This window comes from Cynoglossus semilaevis, chromosome 17 (genome assembly GCF_000523025.1).
Source record: "Cynoglossus semilaevis isolate Cse_v1.0 chromosome 17, Cse_v1.0, whole genome shotgun sequence".
Classification (NCBI taxonomy): Eukaryota; Metazoa; Chordata; class Actinopteri; order Pleuronectiformes; family Cynoglossidae; genus Cynoglossus; species Cynoglossus semilaevis.
In genome coordinates, this window is record NC_024323.1 from 259,295 (window position 1) to 276,058 (window position 16,764).

A 16,764-nucleotide genomic window follows, 5' to 3' on the forward strand; every position below is an offset into this window, starting at 1 on the left:
TATATATATATAAATATATGTATATATGTATATATATATACATATATGTATATATGTATATATATATATATTTTCTTTGTTTCATACCTTTAGCCAGTGTGATCGGTCCAAAGTAATTGTTGTCCATCAGTAATTTGTCCATTTCCAGTGACAGACTCTGTGCTGGGGCTTTGACCTTCATGCTGCTATTGAGGATTATGACATCTGGGCAGCCGTAACAGTCCAAGATCTCCTCGATCACATACGGCATACTTTCCATATCACCGAAATCCACCAGCACCAGCTTAGGGGGAAACATCTAAAGCGGAGAAACAGTAGCTTTAAGAAAGCGTGCGATAAAGCATTCTGAACAATTTATTTCTGTATTTCTGAAATACTCACAGTGGTTGGGTCGGAGGCATTTTCTAAGTCATCAGCAAGTTCTGTGAGTTTCTCCCAGTTTTTCCCACACAGGATTAACCTTGATCCTCCTTTGTGAAACACACTTGCACATTCTAAAAATAAGAAAAAAAAACGATAGGGAAATGACATGACACAAATACATTATTTTAAATTCAAAAAGGGTGTTTGACTCACAACGCGGACACTGTATTTGTGTATTACCTTTTCCAAGGCCGGATACGGCATCAGTAATAACAACCACCTTATTGCGTACCGACATTTTGGTCAAGAGACTGAGAACAAAACTGTAGAGATAGAAACATCCTGCCGTGAGTACAACAGTGCAGGGCACCAGGAGGATGGTGGTCGTCCATGTTGGATCCATCTCATGAAGAAAATGCTAAAGGAAAAAAAAAAAATTATAAATATTTTTCTAAATTGTAACTGTATAGAAAAAAAAACAATTTGTAAGGTTTTAACAAAAAATATTATAACAAAAATAGGGAGTGGTCAGTATTTTGGTACATTGGAACATTTTGGAACAACTAGAGTTGGGAACCGCTGGTCTGGTATATTGCATCTCATCTATTACTAATGGTTTTATAGTGTCTTTGAATGTCACCTATGGACCGGCACCAGCTCCCGGACCAGGGGTTGGAAACCGCTGGTTTAGTATATTGCATAGTAGAAAAAGCATCTACACATCTCATCTATTACTATTGGTTTTATAGCACCTTTGAAAGTCATCAGGTCGAGAATTAAAGTAGCGACCAGTAACGACTGAATACTGTAAATGCAAATTATAATTCAAAAATCACTATCATCTTCTACAGTCTCTGTCGATAACCCTAGGACTGACCATAAACAAAGTGTACTCACAAAACTTTTTTTTTCGTTTTGGTTTAGAATTACCAACAGGCCACCACCAGCTGTTGGTCCAAGCGAGGGCCTCTAAATTTAAACTGTCCTAGAAATAGATAGCATGGCTCTCACAAACACTGTATCATGACAGTATTGAGTATTAGTCACATAAACAAAACCACAACCAAAAGATACAGTTAAAAGCATATTTCCATCAGAGAAAAATAAGATTATTTAAAATGACTCAAATCTGTTTAAAGGATCTGAGCAATTCGACGATGCAAGGATTGCCTTTGCGACCAGCACTTACTGCTCGGTGATATTCCTACAAGGGAAAAATTGATGATTTCCGTCCTCAGAGGTTCGAGCTGCAGCCGAAGCTGAGACTAGAAGAACTTTCCTCAGCACTTTTTTTTTTTTTTTTCAACCAGCCCCCATTTGTCAGAAACCTTGAGATTCGTTCAAGCCACTTCTTGCTCTCGCTGTTCACTATTTTCAGTTGTCATAACACATCCTCAGGGCAGCGGTTGGTTGCGCCCAGCTTGAACCTGTTGCTCAGACGGGGAGAGAAGCAGAGCCCACGAAGAGTAAGGCCTCCTTCAAATCATTTCTCAGCACCATCTTCTCTCCCTCCTGAGGTCGTGGGGTTCTCGCCGTCTGTCCTTTATCTTTCAGCCCTCAGGAAAGGATGATATGAGCTTACTGGTTGTCCTCCACACCTGAGCACCAGGGGCACAAACTGGAATCTAGGCTCCCAGGTGTGGAGTCCAATCACGGAACCAACCCACGTTTTTATTTTTTTTTAACCTAGCACTTTTTATTATTTGCTTTGTAGAAGCAGTCAGCACTTTTTAAAAAAGCTGCTCAAAAATTAGCAAAACATTTGGTATCAAGAAAAACATAATAAATAACACAACAAATATTGGTGCCTGTATTATTTTAAGAACAAGCCCAAAAAATGTAACTCAGAATGGCTTTAAATTATATAATAATTTAATTAAATATTATATATATAATATGATATTGATTTATAGAAAGCTAAGGATATGGATTTATTTTTCAAGGTTAGCACCGGAAGTAGTGTGGTTAACACGAGCGTACGTTGACGTAGGGATAATTCCGAGGGAGGGGGGGGACGTTCCATGACAGCGGGTTTCGTGGACACTTCTTATCCACTACGTCACTCCGCACCTTCTGTATTTTTGATACAAGTAGCCTGCTGCAAAATGTCGGATTTTGATGAATTTGAGAAACAGTTGAGCGAGAATCGACAAGGTGAGTATGCAGTGCTCGCTCTCCTTCTGCTCCGCTTTACTCCTCAAATGGACTGGCGGTGGTGGGCGGTAACGGTCCCCCCCCGAGTCCGTCGTAGATTTTATGAATAACCAGAGTGAGCTGACAACAGCTAAGACGTGACTCGGCTCTTTTCTTTCTTACATACAGTACACTGTTCGCTTCCCTGGTTCCTCGCATTTGCTAAAAAAATGTTCGGATGCTAGCTGGATAAACACAAAAACGTCGTTTTATTTTTTAGTTTATTGCTCGCCAAACAAATTGCTCTCACCGTAGTTTGGTTTAATATGTATTTTAAATCATAAATATTTTAATCATTCTGTGCTCATTATTTGAAGAAAAGTATTTTTTTAAAGAATAGAATAATTCTTCTTAAGCACCCGTGGTTGTAATTATTACTTATCAATTAATGTCAATCGATAATATGGAGGGAGTTTTCTCAAAAAATAGTGCCATAAAATAGTTGTAATATTTCAAATAATTCTCACTTGTTATTTTAGTTTTTAGTTTTAAGTTTTAAGACTTTTTCCATTTAATTGTCAGCAGTTTTTAGTTTTAAGTTTAAGTTTAAGACTTTTTCCATTTAATTGTCAGGTAACAGATTAAATATAAAAAAAAGTCAGTTTGGTCATTTATCAAATGTCAGAAACAACCTTGGAATAATTCATGAAGTCCAACTAACTGTTGAAAAGAAAAATCAGAGGATCAGAGGAGCTTGGTAAACAGATCCGAAAGGAACAAAATAGAGTATTATATATTATTTTTAACCATCAAGTTTAAGCTAAAGTCAATATGATGGATGCTAACACCCTTGCATTAAAGTACACAAAGCCAAAACAACCATCACTTATGTGTAACCTAAGGCAAATTTCAGCACAGTCCAAAGCTTGTTTTCTCAATTTGATTATGTTGCCCCTAGCGGCTAAAGATAAGCTAACTCTAAATCGAGCGGCTTTTCTTGTGGAGTTATGTCTTGTTATAACTTAGGAATAGTGAATAAGACATGCTAATGTTGTTTTTTTGTTTTTTTATTTATTTTACCATCTCGGAGAGCGGGAAAGGGAGCAACATAAAAAAAGGAGTCGCAGTGGCTCTGTGGGCCAGGGAGACAAACACTGCATCTGGAGCAAAAGCAGAGGAAGCCAAAGCCGAGAGAAACGAAGTCGCAGCACAGACAGAAAAAGCTGGGATCGCAGGAGCTCATCTCACAAGAAACGCAGGTTAGTCACCTTAGCTGAGGCATCGCGATGCTTAAAGGCGGGTAATGATCCTGGAAACGCTACGTTTGGAGACATTGTAAGGTCCCTTATGGGTACTTTCACTTGCTTTTAATTGGAAATCCCTTCCAGCGTAACTCGATTTTCACTGTGAGTTGAAACTCGCATAAACAGTGGTAACTTCATAATATTAGATGCTCGCATACTGCACATAAGTACCTGTGACACTCATCCACATTAAAACAGTGGTAACTTCATAATATTAGATATTTATTATTATTTATTCATATTTAATGAAATATACTTTAACTAAAAATATCCCGAACATAAAGTGTTAGTGTATAAAAATATTTTTTTTATTTTATTTTAAATTCACCAAGCGGCCCAGATTGAACACCCAGGCGGGCCGTTTTTGGCCCTCGGGCCGTATGTTTGACACCCCTGATCTAGGACATAAACCATCAGGGAAGAGAAACTTAAACAACACCTTATTCCACGTATGTCCCCTGATTGATTTAACGCCGATGACGGAACAAGATTTTCCTTCTGTACTTTTTGATCATTTTGAGTAATTTTTTTCTATGTTTTGGTTCATGTCAGTTGTTGTATTGTTTGGATTTTTTCTGTTCCTAAAATATCAATCTTACTGTCTGTGTTCTGGGTCCAGTCGTTCTCCGAGGCATGTTAAAAAGAAAAGAACCCTGAAATACTGGGACATTCCTCCACAAGGCTTTGAACATATAACACCAATGCAATATAAAGCTATGCAAGGTACTTCTCGTCTTTTTCAAAAGCTTGCTCAGCCACAGTTTTCAGTGCCTAGTCGCTAGTACTTCTGAAGTTAGTTTGTGTAAACAAACATGACATGACCTCATGTACTCTGTTTGCATATATATTTGCTTCAGCGGCGGGACAGATTCCAACGATAGCTCTGCTTGCCACCTCCACTGCCGGGGTGGCTGCGGCTCTGACTCAAGCGCCCATAGCTGGCAGCCAGATGACCAGACAGGCCAGACGCCTGTATGTGGGCAATATCCCATTTGGAGTCACTGAGGCAAGTAGCTTCTGTCAAGCTAGGTTTTATGTTACAATTGTTCTTAACTCAACTTAAAAATCTGTTGTCCCTTTACACCAGTGGTTCTCAATTTAATTTCCATCATGCCCCCCCCCTTGAATACAGAAATGTATTCACGCCCCCCCCCCCACCAATTTTGATACTATTGAGAACCTGATAAAATGTCCTAAATTTTGATCTGTACAAACCAATGTTTGATTTGCTGCCACCTAGTGACCGGAGGCTTGTTGTCATTCAAACATTACAGCAGTGGTACACTTATGTCTAGCATGCCATATTCCATTGGAAGCCCCTTACCGCACCCCCCAACCCCCGTCCCCCAGGGGGGCCTCCCCCACTATTTGAGAACCGCTGCTTTACACTATACTGTAATGTACTCTGCTAAGCTTTACACTAGCCTACTGAGTTTTATTAAAGTTCTACAGTGTAGTACTGTAAATTGATCTACTCTACTCTTTGATAACAATGCATTAATGCCTTGTTTCCCAAAGACTGGTTCACGACCTTCAGGTGGGTCGCAAGAGATTTTTTTTTTTTTTGGGGGGGGGTCGTCCCATTCCTATTTTCCATCAGAGACGTATTCCATCCTGAATGACAAGACAAAACAAGGATCCAAAATCCCTTTGAATTTGAGAGTCCGAAATCTGTGCTTGAGGTGACGCTTAGTCCTGCAGAAGAAGCGGTCGAAACACGTAGTATCCGAGTACGCGACATCAACTGCTATCGATGTACGCAGGCATTTTTTTTCCCCCCCCAAAACTGAGGTAAACGTCTCAGGACCCCACAGGTGATTTCAACATATTTGGCGAAACCCAAAGATTGCATTATCGGAGTAAAACCGACAACGATTCTCACAGATAATTATGCTAATATCGGGTCAATAATATTGGTTTACCCACTTCTGCTCTAACCTTGACTTTTGTCCGTTACCCAGTTCTGCTCTAACCTTGACTTTTGTCCGTGGCATGTGTTTACTACAGGAGTCCATGGCCGAGTTTTTTAACGCTCAGATGCAGCTCGCAGGCCTTTCCCAAGCGCCAAGCAATCCCGTCCTCGCTGTGCAGATCAATCAAGATAAAAACTTTGCTTTTCTCGAGGTCAGCGTATTATATATATTAAAGAAGTGCAACGCCTTTCTGTTTTAGTTCTGTCTTTCGTTAAAACTCTCTGTCCCCGCTCTCTTAGTTCCGGTCTGTAGAGGAGACAACCCAGGCAATGGCTTTTGATGGAATTATTTTCCAAGGCCAGTCACTAAAGATCAGACGACCTCACGATTATCGGCCCTTACCTGGGATTTCAGAGCAGCCGGCTTTCCACGTCCCAGGTTGTTCTAAATGATTTATTCATGCAGTATTCAGTGTCTACCATCCTTTTTGAACAACAGAATCATGTTTCCATACCACCAGACCATAATGTCACACACACACATAGTTGCACACACACTTACAGTACACTACAATTGAAGAAATACATAAAGATCTTTCAGTAGCTAAGTCGTTATTATTTCATTTCTTTAGCTCTTTGCTGCCACCTTGTGGAAGTGTATTTGTAATTGGTGTGCCTGTTAACTTGGAGCATGGACCAATGATTCTAAACCAGAGGGCCGTGGCCCAAACCTGGGCTGCCAGCGCCATCTATGGGGCCGCAAAAAAAACGTTCAGTTTACAGAGTACAGTGCAGCTTTTTGACCACATGATGGCGGTAGTGACCCAATCTCATGGTGAACAGAACGTTGGAAATAAATGCTATTTATCTAAACACGTTTTGCTATTATCTATGGTTTAAACTCTTTTTTTTTTTTTCCCCCCTCCGGCGTAGGTGTTGTTTCCACTGTTGTTCCCGATTCGCCGCATAAACTGTTCATCGGAGGTCTTCCAAATTATCTCAACGATGACCAGGTATTACTGGTACTACTAGACACCGCAGTCCACAGTCAACAGAAAACACCTTTCTTTTTCTGGCTAAAAGTTAAAAGAAAAAAAGTGCGAGCAATTTTTTTTTTTTTTTTACGTAAAAAAAAACCGAATAATTCAGAAATATGTACATTTTTAGAGTCCTCACATATAATAGTTTTGACTGTTGATTTTAAAGCGCACACAATCGATACAGTATTGATTACATTATTAATACTCTATTATTAGTAGTAGTAGTAGTACAGACAAATGAAAATTATTATTAGTAGTAGTAGTACAGACAAATGAAAACTTTACCAATATACTAACCTTAAGCAAAGACAGAAAAAATTAAATAGATATTTTTGGTATTGCCTTATCTATATGTGGTGATTTAGATGCTCTGAATTGTTATTGCATTTTTAAAAAAAAAAAAAATAATAATGATACTGTGTTTCTAACGTGAAGATTTTCTTTGAAAAAACAAAAACACATTTTTACCGGTGAAATCTTTGCAGATGAAATAGTCTTCCAGCAGGCTTTCATCTTTGCTTGCAGGGAATTTGATTCTAACTGTCCATTCTGTGTCAGTAGTTTACACAAAAGTATGTAGCGTGGTGTATATCTTCTGATTTTAACTTCTTTGAATACTTCCACTGCGTTGATACTCACAGCTCTTTCATTTCTGTTCCCCCCACTTTGTCCCCAGCTAGGGGCCCGTAAGATCGTTAAGTCTGCGCTCATAATTTGTTCAGTAGTACTCATCCACTGCTGCCATGCCAACATGTAACACAAGGCAAGTAAGACATTCTGGTCCTCACACGGATTGACTGCAGTCCCCCCCGGGCTCCATGACTGGCTGCTTTCTTTGCTACTGTCACGCTCTTGGAGCTGGGATTACTTTGGCTCAGAGTTAGAAATGAAGACGGGAAACCCTTGTCACCTTATTTCAGTGCTCAAATTTTGTTCGTAAAAAAAACATATTGAGACGAGTCTCTCGGGCTACTCCAAACAGCTTTGAGCTTTGAAGTTTTATCATTACATCTTGATTTTTTTTATATGATCAGATGTTTCTGGCAATTTTCAGAAAAGTCATTTTTACCTCAAACTCAAATGTAAATATGTAAAATTGTTGAAACTGTGCAATATAAATATAAAAAAAAAAAAACATGCAGAAATAGACACCGGAATAATTGTAGAACAATATAAGAATAGCAGCACACAACATTGTTACTGCTACAGTATAGCACCATCATCTCTATGGTCTGTATATAATATAATATATATATATATTTATATATATATATATATATTTATAAATATATATATATATAATATATATAAACAGTTTCATCAAGCTGTAATAGCATATAAAATATATTATATTGCAATTGTGTATTATATTGCCATATATAACTTCATATATATATATACCCGTGTGTAGCAAAGCATTACTATACGGAAATTACAGTTTCTGCGTATTCCTTTTGTCAACAATAGGTTGAAGGTTGAAAAAGGTTCAAATGAATACCCAAACTACAGATCGAATTTCTTAATTACAATATCAAAGGTGAACCAGCACTAAACTGGTGTTTAGTACCACTTTTGATGAGCAAGAATGCCAGATATCAATATGGTCTGGAATGTTCATATATCCTACGTTTGAAACTTTGCACTTGTGGGGATGCGGCGTTTATGAGACAGGATGCTAATAGGTGGGGATTTTTATTAAAGTTTTTTTTTTTGAAGGATTACCCCGTGTTTTCTTGTAAGACATTTAAACAAATGACCCCTTTAAAACAGTTCATTAATATTTAAAAATGAGTAGTCGTAAAGTCTGATTTAATGTCCCTTTATGTCCAGCTCACCATAAGTTGCCAGACTAATTATTTGTCCATACGAGCAAAACTATGAACTGATGAAGATTAGTTGAAAATTAGATTTTTTTTTCTCCAAACTTTCTGAATCAGTAAATAATAAATGTGATTTTTTTTTTTTTTGCCATGTATCGTATATTCCGGACTATAAGGCGCTCTGGAGTATAAGTCGCGCTAGCAAAAGGATGGGAAAAAAAGTGCGACTTACAGGAGTAGAAGATATCGGTGTGAAAATAACAAACGTGAAATTGTACACGTTAACAAATAAAAAGTTGACCTAAGTAAGTCAACTAAGTCATAAGTGCGACTTATAGTCCAGAAAATACTGTACATTGTTTGCTACAGATAAATCATCTCCCTTTTTAAAGTAAAAACAAAGAATCCCCCAAAAACCAGGGGTTGTTCCTACAAATTCTTCTTGTTTATGACCAGGTAACATCAAATAATTACTTGATTGCTAATAGTTTGCTAAAGTCTTTGATTTTTTTGGGGGGGAGTACCACCAGCTCTAGGGAAAAGTCATTGGCAACTCAAACTTAAACCTTTAGAATTATAACTGTCCTCAGTACAGGTTAAATTTAAGCCGATTGCCTTTGATCCAAATGTTGAGTATTTGAATAATGGACATTTAGAATTCACTCTGTAGAAATTAAAAACAAAAAAAAAAACACGAAGGTTTGAATTCTGATTCTAATGTCTCGCGGTCCAAACTTTTGTTGTGCAGGTGAAAGAGCTCCTGACCTCGTTTGGGCCGCTCAAAGCCTTCAACCTGGTTAAGGACAGTGCTACGTCGTTGTCCAAGGGTTACGCTTTTTGTGAGTATGTGGACATCAGCGCCACTGATCAGGTATTGACAACAATGTTGGGCATGTTCATTGTGTTGACCAAGTAAACCCGAGGTTCCTAACCACTGGGCCCTGTATTTGTATTGGTCTGCAAAAAAAAAAAGCTTTTTGAGTTTTTTTTTTTATTTATCCCTCACGCAGATATTTGTCAAAATGAATTTTCCGAGAGCGTCCAGAAACAATAGAATACTGTAGTTACAGTGCTACCTGTTGCAAAGCATTCCATTTATTTATCCCTCCTGCAGATATTTGTCAAAATGAATTTAAAAAGGTGAAAATGCCCAGAGAGAACATCAAAAATGAGCCTTCAGCTTCCAGAAACAATAGAATACTGTAGCTACAGTGCTACCTGTTGCAAAGCATTCCCTCCTGTAACTTTTTTGGACATTGTTAAGGTGCATCAGAACGAGAAAAAAAAAAAGGGGAATCTTGTGAAATTAAACTTTCGCATTGGATTCAGAGATGAACTCAGTCTTTCTGGCTTATCGCAATGTTCTTATACATTTTACGAATTAATGGTCTATGTCCGGGGGACGGATGCGGCCCATTCATCTTTTTAATCCGACCCGCCAAACATTTCCAAATTCCATAAATTATTCATATTATCATTATACTTCTGCCTTTTCCCTGCAATACCCATGTTTCCCCAATAGATGGCGTAGAAAATGATAAAAGCATTTTTGCATTTTAGCCTCTATGCATGACTTTTACATATCATTTATCTTAGTTCACACAAACACTTTATCTAACTGCTCCTGACAAATTTTGGGACCCACTGGCAAAACGCGGGCCCGCGGGTCAAAAAAAAAAATGTGGTTGCTTCTGAACATGGGTTTAATATTAAGTTGCTGCTCATGGGTTCTTTCTTTTTTTTGTTGTTGTTGTTGTCTGCTACCAACCAGGCTGTCGCTGGACTCAACGGGATGCAACTTGGAGACAAAAAGTTGATCGTTCAGAGAGCAAGTGTAGGAGCTAAAAATGGCAATCCTGTGAGTTGTTGTTATTCTTTTACATTCCATATTCTGTAAAGTAGAATAGCCACCAACATTTGTATTCTGACAGTAAGAGACAGTAAGGCTCGTAAGTTCCCGATATCCAAACTTAGACATGGCAGTAAACGTTAACTTGGCCTCATCAGTGTGCACATAGCAAATCTGTATGCATTTCTGGAAATTCTGGAAAGAAAAATAAAGCTAGGTCTATTGATACGTGAATTGATTGATTGCTTTTACGTCAATCAAAACAAAGGATTTTTCAAGTGCCAGTCTCACTAAATAACATATGAGTTTCTTAATGGAAGTAGCAACTTCTTTATGTTAATTAGGAGTATATAACTCGTAATAACTCTTAATAACTATCTCTATGAACTTATGTATAGTTTATATATATATATATATATATATATATATATATATATATATATATATATATATATATATATATATATATATATATATATATATATATATATATATATATATATATATATATATATATATATATATATATATATATGCACACACACAAATCGAAATCGAAATATATCAATGGTTTCAGCAAGATATAATAGCATAGGTAAACGGTTAAAAAAGGTTAAGCAAATCTATCAATGAATGATTACAATTAAAAATTACGATATTTTTTCAAACTTTCTGAATCAATATATAAATATATTTTTGCCATGTACCGCATGTTCAAGACTATAAGTCCTATAAGCACCCGAGTATAAGTCGCAAAGCTAGCCATAGGATGAAAAAACTGCAACTTAATTATATAGCTAATATAATTATGCGCTAATTATATAGTAATTGTTAAACTATTTGATTTGATTCATTGAAACTTTGAATTTTAAAGCGGACTAACTTCTTAAATCTAACTTGGTCTAAATTGCAGACCCCTATCTTAGAGACACCCGTGACACTGCAGGTCCCAGGGCTTCAGAGGCTGCAGAACTGCTGCATGCCCACAGAAGTGCTCTGCCTTCTTAACATGGTGATGCCCGAGGAGCTAGTGGACGACCAGGACTACGAGGAGATCCTGGAGGACATCCGTGAAGAGTGCTGCAAGTATGGCAGTGTCTGCTCCATGGAGATCCCCCGGCCGGTTGAGGGTGTGGAAGTCCCTGGTTGCGGAAAGGTAACTGAGCACTTTTGTTTAATACCTTTTACTTCAGATATATTAAGATATGAATACTCGATACTAAACGTTGATACGACTGATATTTGTTTGATTGATTTGATAGATCTTTGTGGAGTACGTCTCTGCTGCGGAGTGTCAAAAAGCTATGCAGGCGCTGACTGGCCGCAAGTTTGCCAACAGAGTGGTGGTCACCAAATACTACGACCCGGACATGTATCACAGACACGAGTTTTGAAGCACAGAGCAGTCTGTTGTGAATTGTCTTTTTTTGTTGTTGTCTTGCTCTCCTACTTGTACTGCTGTAGACGTGGTTGATTCGGTCGGTTCATAACCTCTTGTGAATGTTGTAAACATGTATTTAGAAACCGGATTTGGATTTCTTCTTTTACACTTTTACAAACTCGAACCACAGTGTGTATTCTTTCGGTATCTAACAGTCTGCCTCGAGGATTCAAGGGTTTGAATCCTTGAACTATTCTATTTACTCAGATATTACAAAGGAAAATGTTCCAGTACTTTTATTTTTGCAGTATGATATACGTACGTGGTGTGTTTTCAGTCTGAATAAAGCCATTATACCAGTACAACAGTTTTCATTAAACCACCTCTTCCTGCTCACAGTGTGTGCCTTTGTGTCTAGTTTAAACTAGTTTCAAAATGTTATAACCGGTTTACTCACCAAAAAAAAATTAACAAAAATACCTGGACCTTTTATGTATTCCATTGGTCAAAAAAAATGTCTATGATCTGCAAAATGTATTTAAAACATGTACAAAACTATTTTGTTTTGCTAAACTTTTTCCGAAAATGTTAAATTCTGTATAGACTGTTTAACCAAACGATATATAAAAGTATCTTTGTGCAAGTAGTTTCTTTACTTAGGTTCTTACTTCTGCTGCGGAATTCCATGCCAGTTTGATTCCAACTAGCAACGTTGCCAATGCTATAATCTGTGAAATGCTAACAGACCATAACTTCTTGTTTTTGTTGAAGTGACATGTTTCGTCCGTTAGACGTAAACGGTAAGTTTATGAAAAATAATCTGTAAAAGACCATAACATACTATCTAAATCTGGCTGCTTACTCTGGAGGCTAAAGCTAAATACAGACTACATTAGAAGCAGCACTGATGGCTAGCTGTGTAGCATCTGTCCAAAATATGTACAAATTGTTGATCCAGGATGCCATTAGCATTAACACTAGCAACCAGGCACAGCAGGTATTCCAAAATGAGAAACAACAAAAACCAAAACAGGTATTCTTACCAAAGTTAATTAAACCTATAAATAAATAACATAATACAATTATTATACAAGTATATTAAAAATAAAGCAAACAAAATTGCATTTTTTAAAAATTACAAATTAAACTTAATGAACCTAAATAATTTCACAAATCATTATATGAATTTCTACTTCCTACTATAGGTATAAAGAGAAAGCACAATTTGTATCAGTATCAAAGCATTAAATAAGCTGATATTTCAAGCAAAGGTAATGTAATATGGATGACACCTTTATGGATGCTTGTAAGAGTTATATCAATATTTTACACTTGAAAGTCTGCAAAACAATGCGAATGTTTTGTTAGTTTAATTATTTATTTCTATTAAATTTGTATCTTGTAGTTTTATTATTTGTACAATAAGTTAGTAGTTATTTTATAGTAGTTATTTTAAGTATATTAATACTTATACTTATACTGAAAAGTGAAACAGTGAAAAATACGGAAAGTTACTTCCGTAAAGCTTTATTTTGAAAACTTCCTGTTCTCATACGGTGTCATCGTGTTCTACATACATAGCTTGACTTACCAAATATTAGCTTTTAAATCGCCTCAATAATAAGGCTGTTCCGCTCACCAACGCCAATGTTACTTCACAAATGTTTTTCCGGTCTTATTGCGTCAGTTCTTGTAAGCTAAGCTAAATCAGCTATTATGGAACTGGTTGATAATGAAAGTAGGCCATAGCCGTCGCCCCTGCAGCTTGTTTACGTCCAAGTACCGGTGACTGTGACGATGGAGAGCCCGGATTGGTGTGTTAGCTGATTCCGCTAACCTAACTCCTCTAGCGGGTACAAACATCTTGACGCCCTGGAAGGTGCGTCTGAACAGCTGCCAGCCGAACGGTAATAAAAAAATGCTGCTGTTTCCCATTTTAAAGTCACCAAGTATAGATATTTATCATTCGAATATGTGTTTCATTGTACATATACATTTTGAGCCTTTTCATGAATCATTTATTGAAACCTGAGCTGGCCTACCTGTTCCATTGTTGACATTTAACTGAACAGTAGAAGACGTTTAATCTTTAGTTAATTACCTCTCTGTCGACGGAAATTCAAACAATAATGACGTTTTCATAGAAAAAATTGCCTTTGGGGTTATCTATTGGATATTTCATGACTGTAGACAAAACGGCAGTATATTAGTATTATTGTTTACTAAGCAGTAAAACGCTGCGATAGTCTTTATTAGGGCATTTATAATGAACGTATTTTTTTTTAAAAAGTTAAAACAAATAATTTGTACTCTTTGCTGCCTATAGGTTATTTTGTAATAGGTGATGCGGGCAAATGTTAAGACCAAGAAAGAAAAAAAACTAATAGGAGATTTATAGTGTTTTAACAAGGCAGATAAAATATCACATGATTTCCAAGAACCCATTTTATCAATTTTATAGTAACAGTATTTCTTGTGTGTTTCAATACTGGAGCTGTCCTCGGGATTCATCTCTCATGGCTATTGACTTGTCAAAGAATTACAAACACCTGACGTCCAGCCCCACCGAATCCATGGAATTTGCTAAGAAGCCAGAGTGGTACCACCGACGTCCCATAAGTTGCAGCAACAGCGTCACCCCCTCCTTCAGAGCCAGAGCCCCGTTGTCATCCTTCAACCCTGGAGAACATGTCCACTGCAAAGACATACCTCAGGGTCAAGAACCATTAAGTAGTTACATGACTTCACCAATAGTTCCAGGTCTGGACCTGTACTGCGACAGAGTTCATCGAAACCTGTGGCGTGAAAGTTTTTACAACCCTGTCCAGGTTGATGACCCAGATCCCGAAAGCAGCGGCGGGGAAGAGAGTGACAGCGGCACCGATGTTATTTTCCTTGTTTCTTCGGCAAAGGACTCCCTCTCATCCAGTCCTCGCAGCCCGTTCATCCAGGGTAGCATTGTTGAACCTCTGTCACCTGCAGCGTCATCACTAGAAGAGGAGGGCGGCTGCTGTCACCTATCCCAGCCCTTGAGTTCACCGAGTCCCGACAGTTCTTACTCCGAAGACTCGTCAGACAGCTCGGTCAACATCCCCGTTCATCACAACAGGCCCGTCGTCCTCCTTTCGGACATTTACAGCCACGCGGCTGAATCTCCCGTAAACGTTTCAAGTGACGACAGCGACGTTTTCGAGGTGTCCGTAACCGGTGACGGGAAGGAATGCCACACCATGTCCACCAGGAAACAACTGCCTCAGGACGAGAGGCCGAGGTTTCACCCGAGGGAAGTTCGGCGAAGTGCCCGAATCACGAAACCTGCGGTGCACGCAACGCAGTTGACCTGTGAAGCGCCTCGTTACAGCCTAAGGAAACAAGTCCGAAACATCGCCGTCGGCATCTACAATGAGAGCTGCGATTCTGACGACATGTTGCAGTACGTAGCGAGGTTGTCCACTCAAGAGGCGGCGAAGATGTCCTTACAACCAAATGACTCTCAGGGAGATAGTAGTCGGCCGGAAGAATCAAACGTTGAAATTACGAATGAGAGGAATTCCACGTTGAGGACGCAGCAGCACCAGCCGCCGCCGCTGTGCTGTGACGTATCGGACTCGGATTGTAAAAGCAAGCAACAAAAGCCAAGCACGCTTCACAAATCAGATAAGCTAGGACAAATCAAACGCAAACAAAAACACGCAGTCGCGTCACAAAACAACGGGGAGACAAAGAAGAAAACAGTCGCAAGGCGGAAGAAAAGAAGTCGGACTCGACAGTGTGACCCATTCTCTCGCGCCGAACCCGAAATCACGCTGAAATTTGCGAAGATAAAGGCTAAGAAGAAAATTTGGAAATGTGACCATTTCTGCCCCTTTGTACACATGGAGCACAGGAAGTGCACTGTCGTCAACTTTCAGGAGGAGGTAAATGTGACGAGAAACCACGGAGGAGGAGGAGGAGGAGGAGGAGGAGAGAGACGACGACTTAACACGAGCTCTCTGCCAGGATTCGTTCCCAGCACGTCCTGTTTTCAGCTGGGTCGGGTATGTTTGGAAAACAGGGTCCAGGACCCACTCTTCTGTAGCCTGTGTGGTCACACGGCCAATGCCATGGGACTCGGAGACCTTCATGGCCCGTACCTCCCAAGCGGTCCGTCCGTTAAGGTAGACAAGAACTGTGCGACCGTAGAAGCAGGAGACGACGACTTCCACAGACTCACCAATTCTGTAAGTTCCTCAGAAAACAGATGTTGCGGACACGAGCGCTCTCCCGTTGTCAGACACATACCCGACTGCAACGCCAGCCCTCTACCCAAAGGGAACGTGCAAGTGAATGAGTCCTGGATCCATGAGGACTGCGGCATCTGGTCTGCCGGCGTTTTCCTTGTCAAAGGAAAGCTATACGGGTTACAGGAGGCAGCCCAGCTCGCACGACAAACTGTGAGTGAGGCGTCTGAGAACGACTGTAAAAATTTTTTCTTATATATATGGTGACATTTATTTACTGCTAATATTTTGTCTTGGTTTACGACGGCGACATGCAGAACAATTAGATGCTCTTCCACTAGATGGCAACAGATGGCTGCAAAAATTTAAAAAAAAAAAAGAAAAAAAAAGGAGTCATAAAAAGTCATAGAGCTGTTACAGAAAATCTGCGTGTTTTCTTTAATTCCCACCTGTATATCAGAGTTTTGTTCAACTAACTTGGTTTCATGCTGAGTAAGTATATGAGTGAGTACGCGGAAATTAATCATCGTACACATTTACATTTACATTTGTGCATAAAGAAAAGCTACTCTTGGAATACAGTGGTCTCTCAATATCGCAGGTTTTTTTTTTATTCCAATCTCGTGTTATTTATGATAAATATTTACAATATTTTTGTGATAAAAAAACATTTTTTCTACCCTAAAAAAAAAAAAAAAGAAAAAGACATCACTGGTAGCTTTGTTTACCTAGAGATTGAACA

General features: G+C 38.7%; 4 protein-coding genes across 5 annotated transcripts in view; 3 read left to right on the forward strand and 1 right to left on the reverse strand.

Annotated features, from left to right (window-relative positions):
• The window catches only part of LOC103392512 (dehydrogenase/reductase SDR family member 7C-B-like), a 4,002-nt gene extending 2,340 nt beyond the window's left edge, over positions 1-1,662 (reverse strand). The window contains exons 1-4 of the mRNA XM_025064640.1: positions 1,553-1,662; positions 604-781; positions 382-494; positions 88-298 (exon numbers count right to left, since the gene is read on the reverse strand). Of these exons, the coding sequence (XP_024920408.1) occupies positions 88-298; positions 382-494; positions 604-766 (487 nt within the window). The 5' untranslated portion in view covers positions 767-781; positions 1,553-1,662. The remainder of the gene's footprint in view (positions 1-87; positions 299-381; positions 495-603; positions 782-1,552) is intronic.
• A 688-nt stretch (positions 1,663-2,350) lies between these two features.
• LOC103392513 (splicing factor U2AF 65 kDa subunit-like) lies at positions 2,351-12,203 on the forward strand. Its single transcript, XM_008329134.3, has 11 exons — positions 2,351-2,517; positions 3,587-3,755; positions 4,420-4,523; positions 4,658-4,806; positions 5,808-5,924; positions 6,013-6,151; positions 6,646-6,725; positions 9,321-9,443; positions 10,344-10,430; positions 11,335-11,577; positions 11,684-12,203. The coding sequence occupies exons 1-11, from the start codon at positions 2,385-2,387 to the stop codon at positions 11,813-11,815; spliced, it is 1,476 nt and encodes a 491-aa protein (XP_008327356.1). The 5' UTR covers positions 2,351-2,384; the 3' UTR covers positions 11,816-12,203.
• A 1,144-nt stretch (positions 12,204-13,347) lies between these two features.
• On the forward strand, positions 13,348-15,880 carry LOC103392560 (uncharacterized). The gene is made up of 3 exons (XM_025064503.1): positions 13,348-13,709; positions 14,297-15,806; positions 15,857-15,880. Exons 2-3 carry the CDS (start codon positions 14,319-14,321, stop codon positions 15,878-15,880), a joined length of 1,512 nt encoding a protein of 503 aa, XP_024920271.1. The 5' UTR covers positions 13,348-13,709; positions 14,297-14,318.
• LOC103392514 (transcription factor 20-like) overlaps positions 15,789-16,764 on the forward strand; it is a 6,327-nt gene continuing 5,351 nt past the window's right edge. For both annotated transcript variants that reach the window (XM_008329135.3, XM_017040202.2), the window contains exon 1: positions 15,789-16,235. In XM_008329135.3, the coding sequence (XP_008327357.1) occupies positions 15,906-16,235 (330 nt within the window). In that variant the 5' untranslated portion in view covers positions 15,789-15,905. The remainder of the gene's footprint in view (positions 16,236-16,764) is intronic.

What these genes read in the sequence shown, in the direction of transcription:
- LOC103392513 (XM_008329134.3), top strand. Translation starts at nt 2,385, where the DNA reads ATGACAGCGGGTTTCGTGGACACTTCTTATCCACTACGTCACTCCGCA. An exon ending in TCATCTCACAAGAAACGCAG is followed by an intron (nt 3,756 to 4,419) that starts GTTAGTCACCTT and finishes TTCTGGGTCCAG; the next exon opens with TCGTTCTCCGAGGCATGTTA. An exon ending in GCCGGCTTTCCACGTCCCAG is followed by an intron (nt 6,152 to 6,645) that starts GTTGTTCTAAAT and finishes CCTCCGGCGTAG; the next exon opens with GTGTTGTTTCCACTGTTGTT.
- LOC103392560 (XM_025064503.1), top strand. Translation starts at nt 14,319, where the DNA reads ATGGCTATTGACTTGTCAAAGAATTACAAACACCTGACGTCCAGCCCC. An exon ending in CGAGCTCTCTGCCAGGATTC is followed by an intron (nt 15,807 to 15,856) that starts GTTCCCAGCACG and finishes TTTGGAAAACAG; the next exon opens with GGTCCAGGACCCACTCTTCT.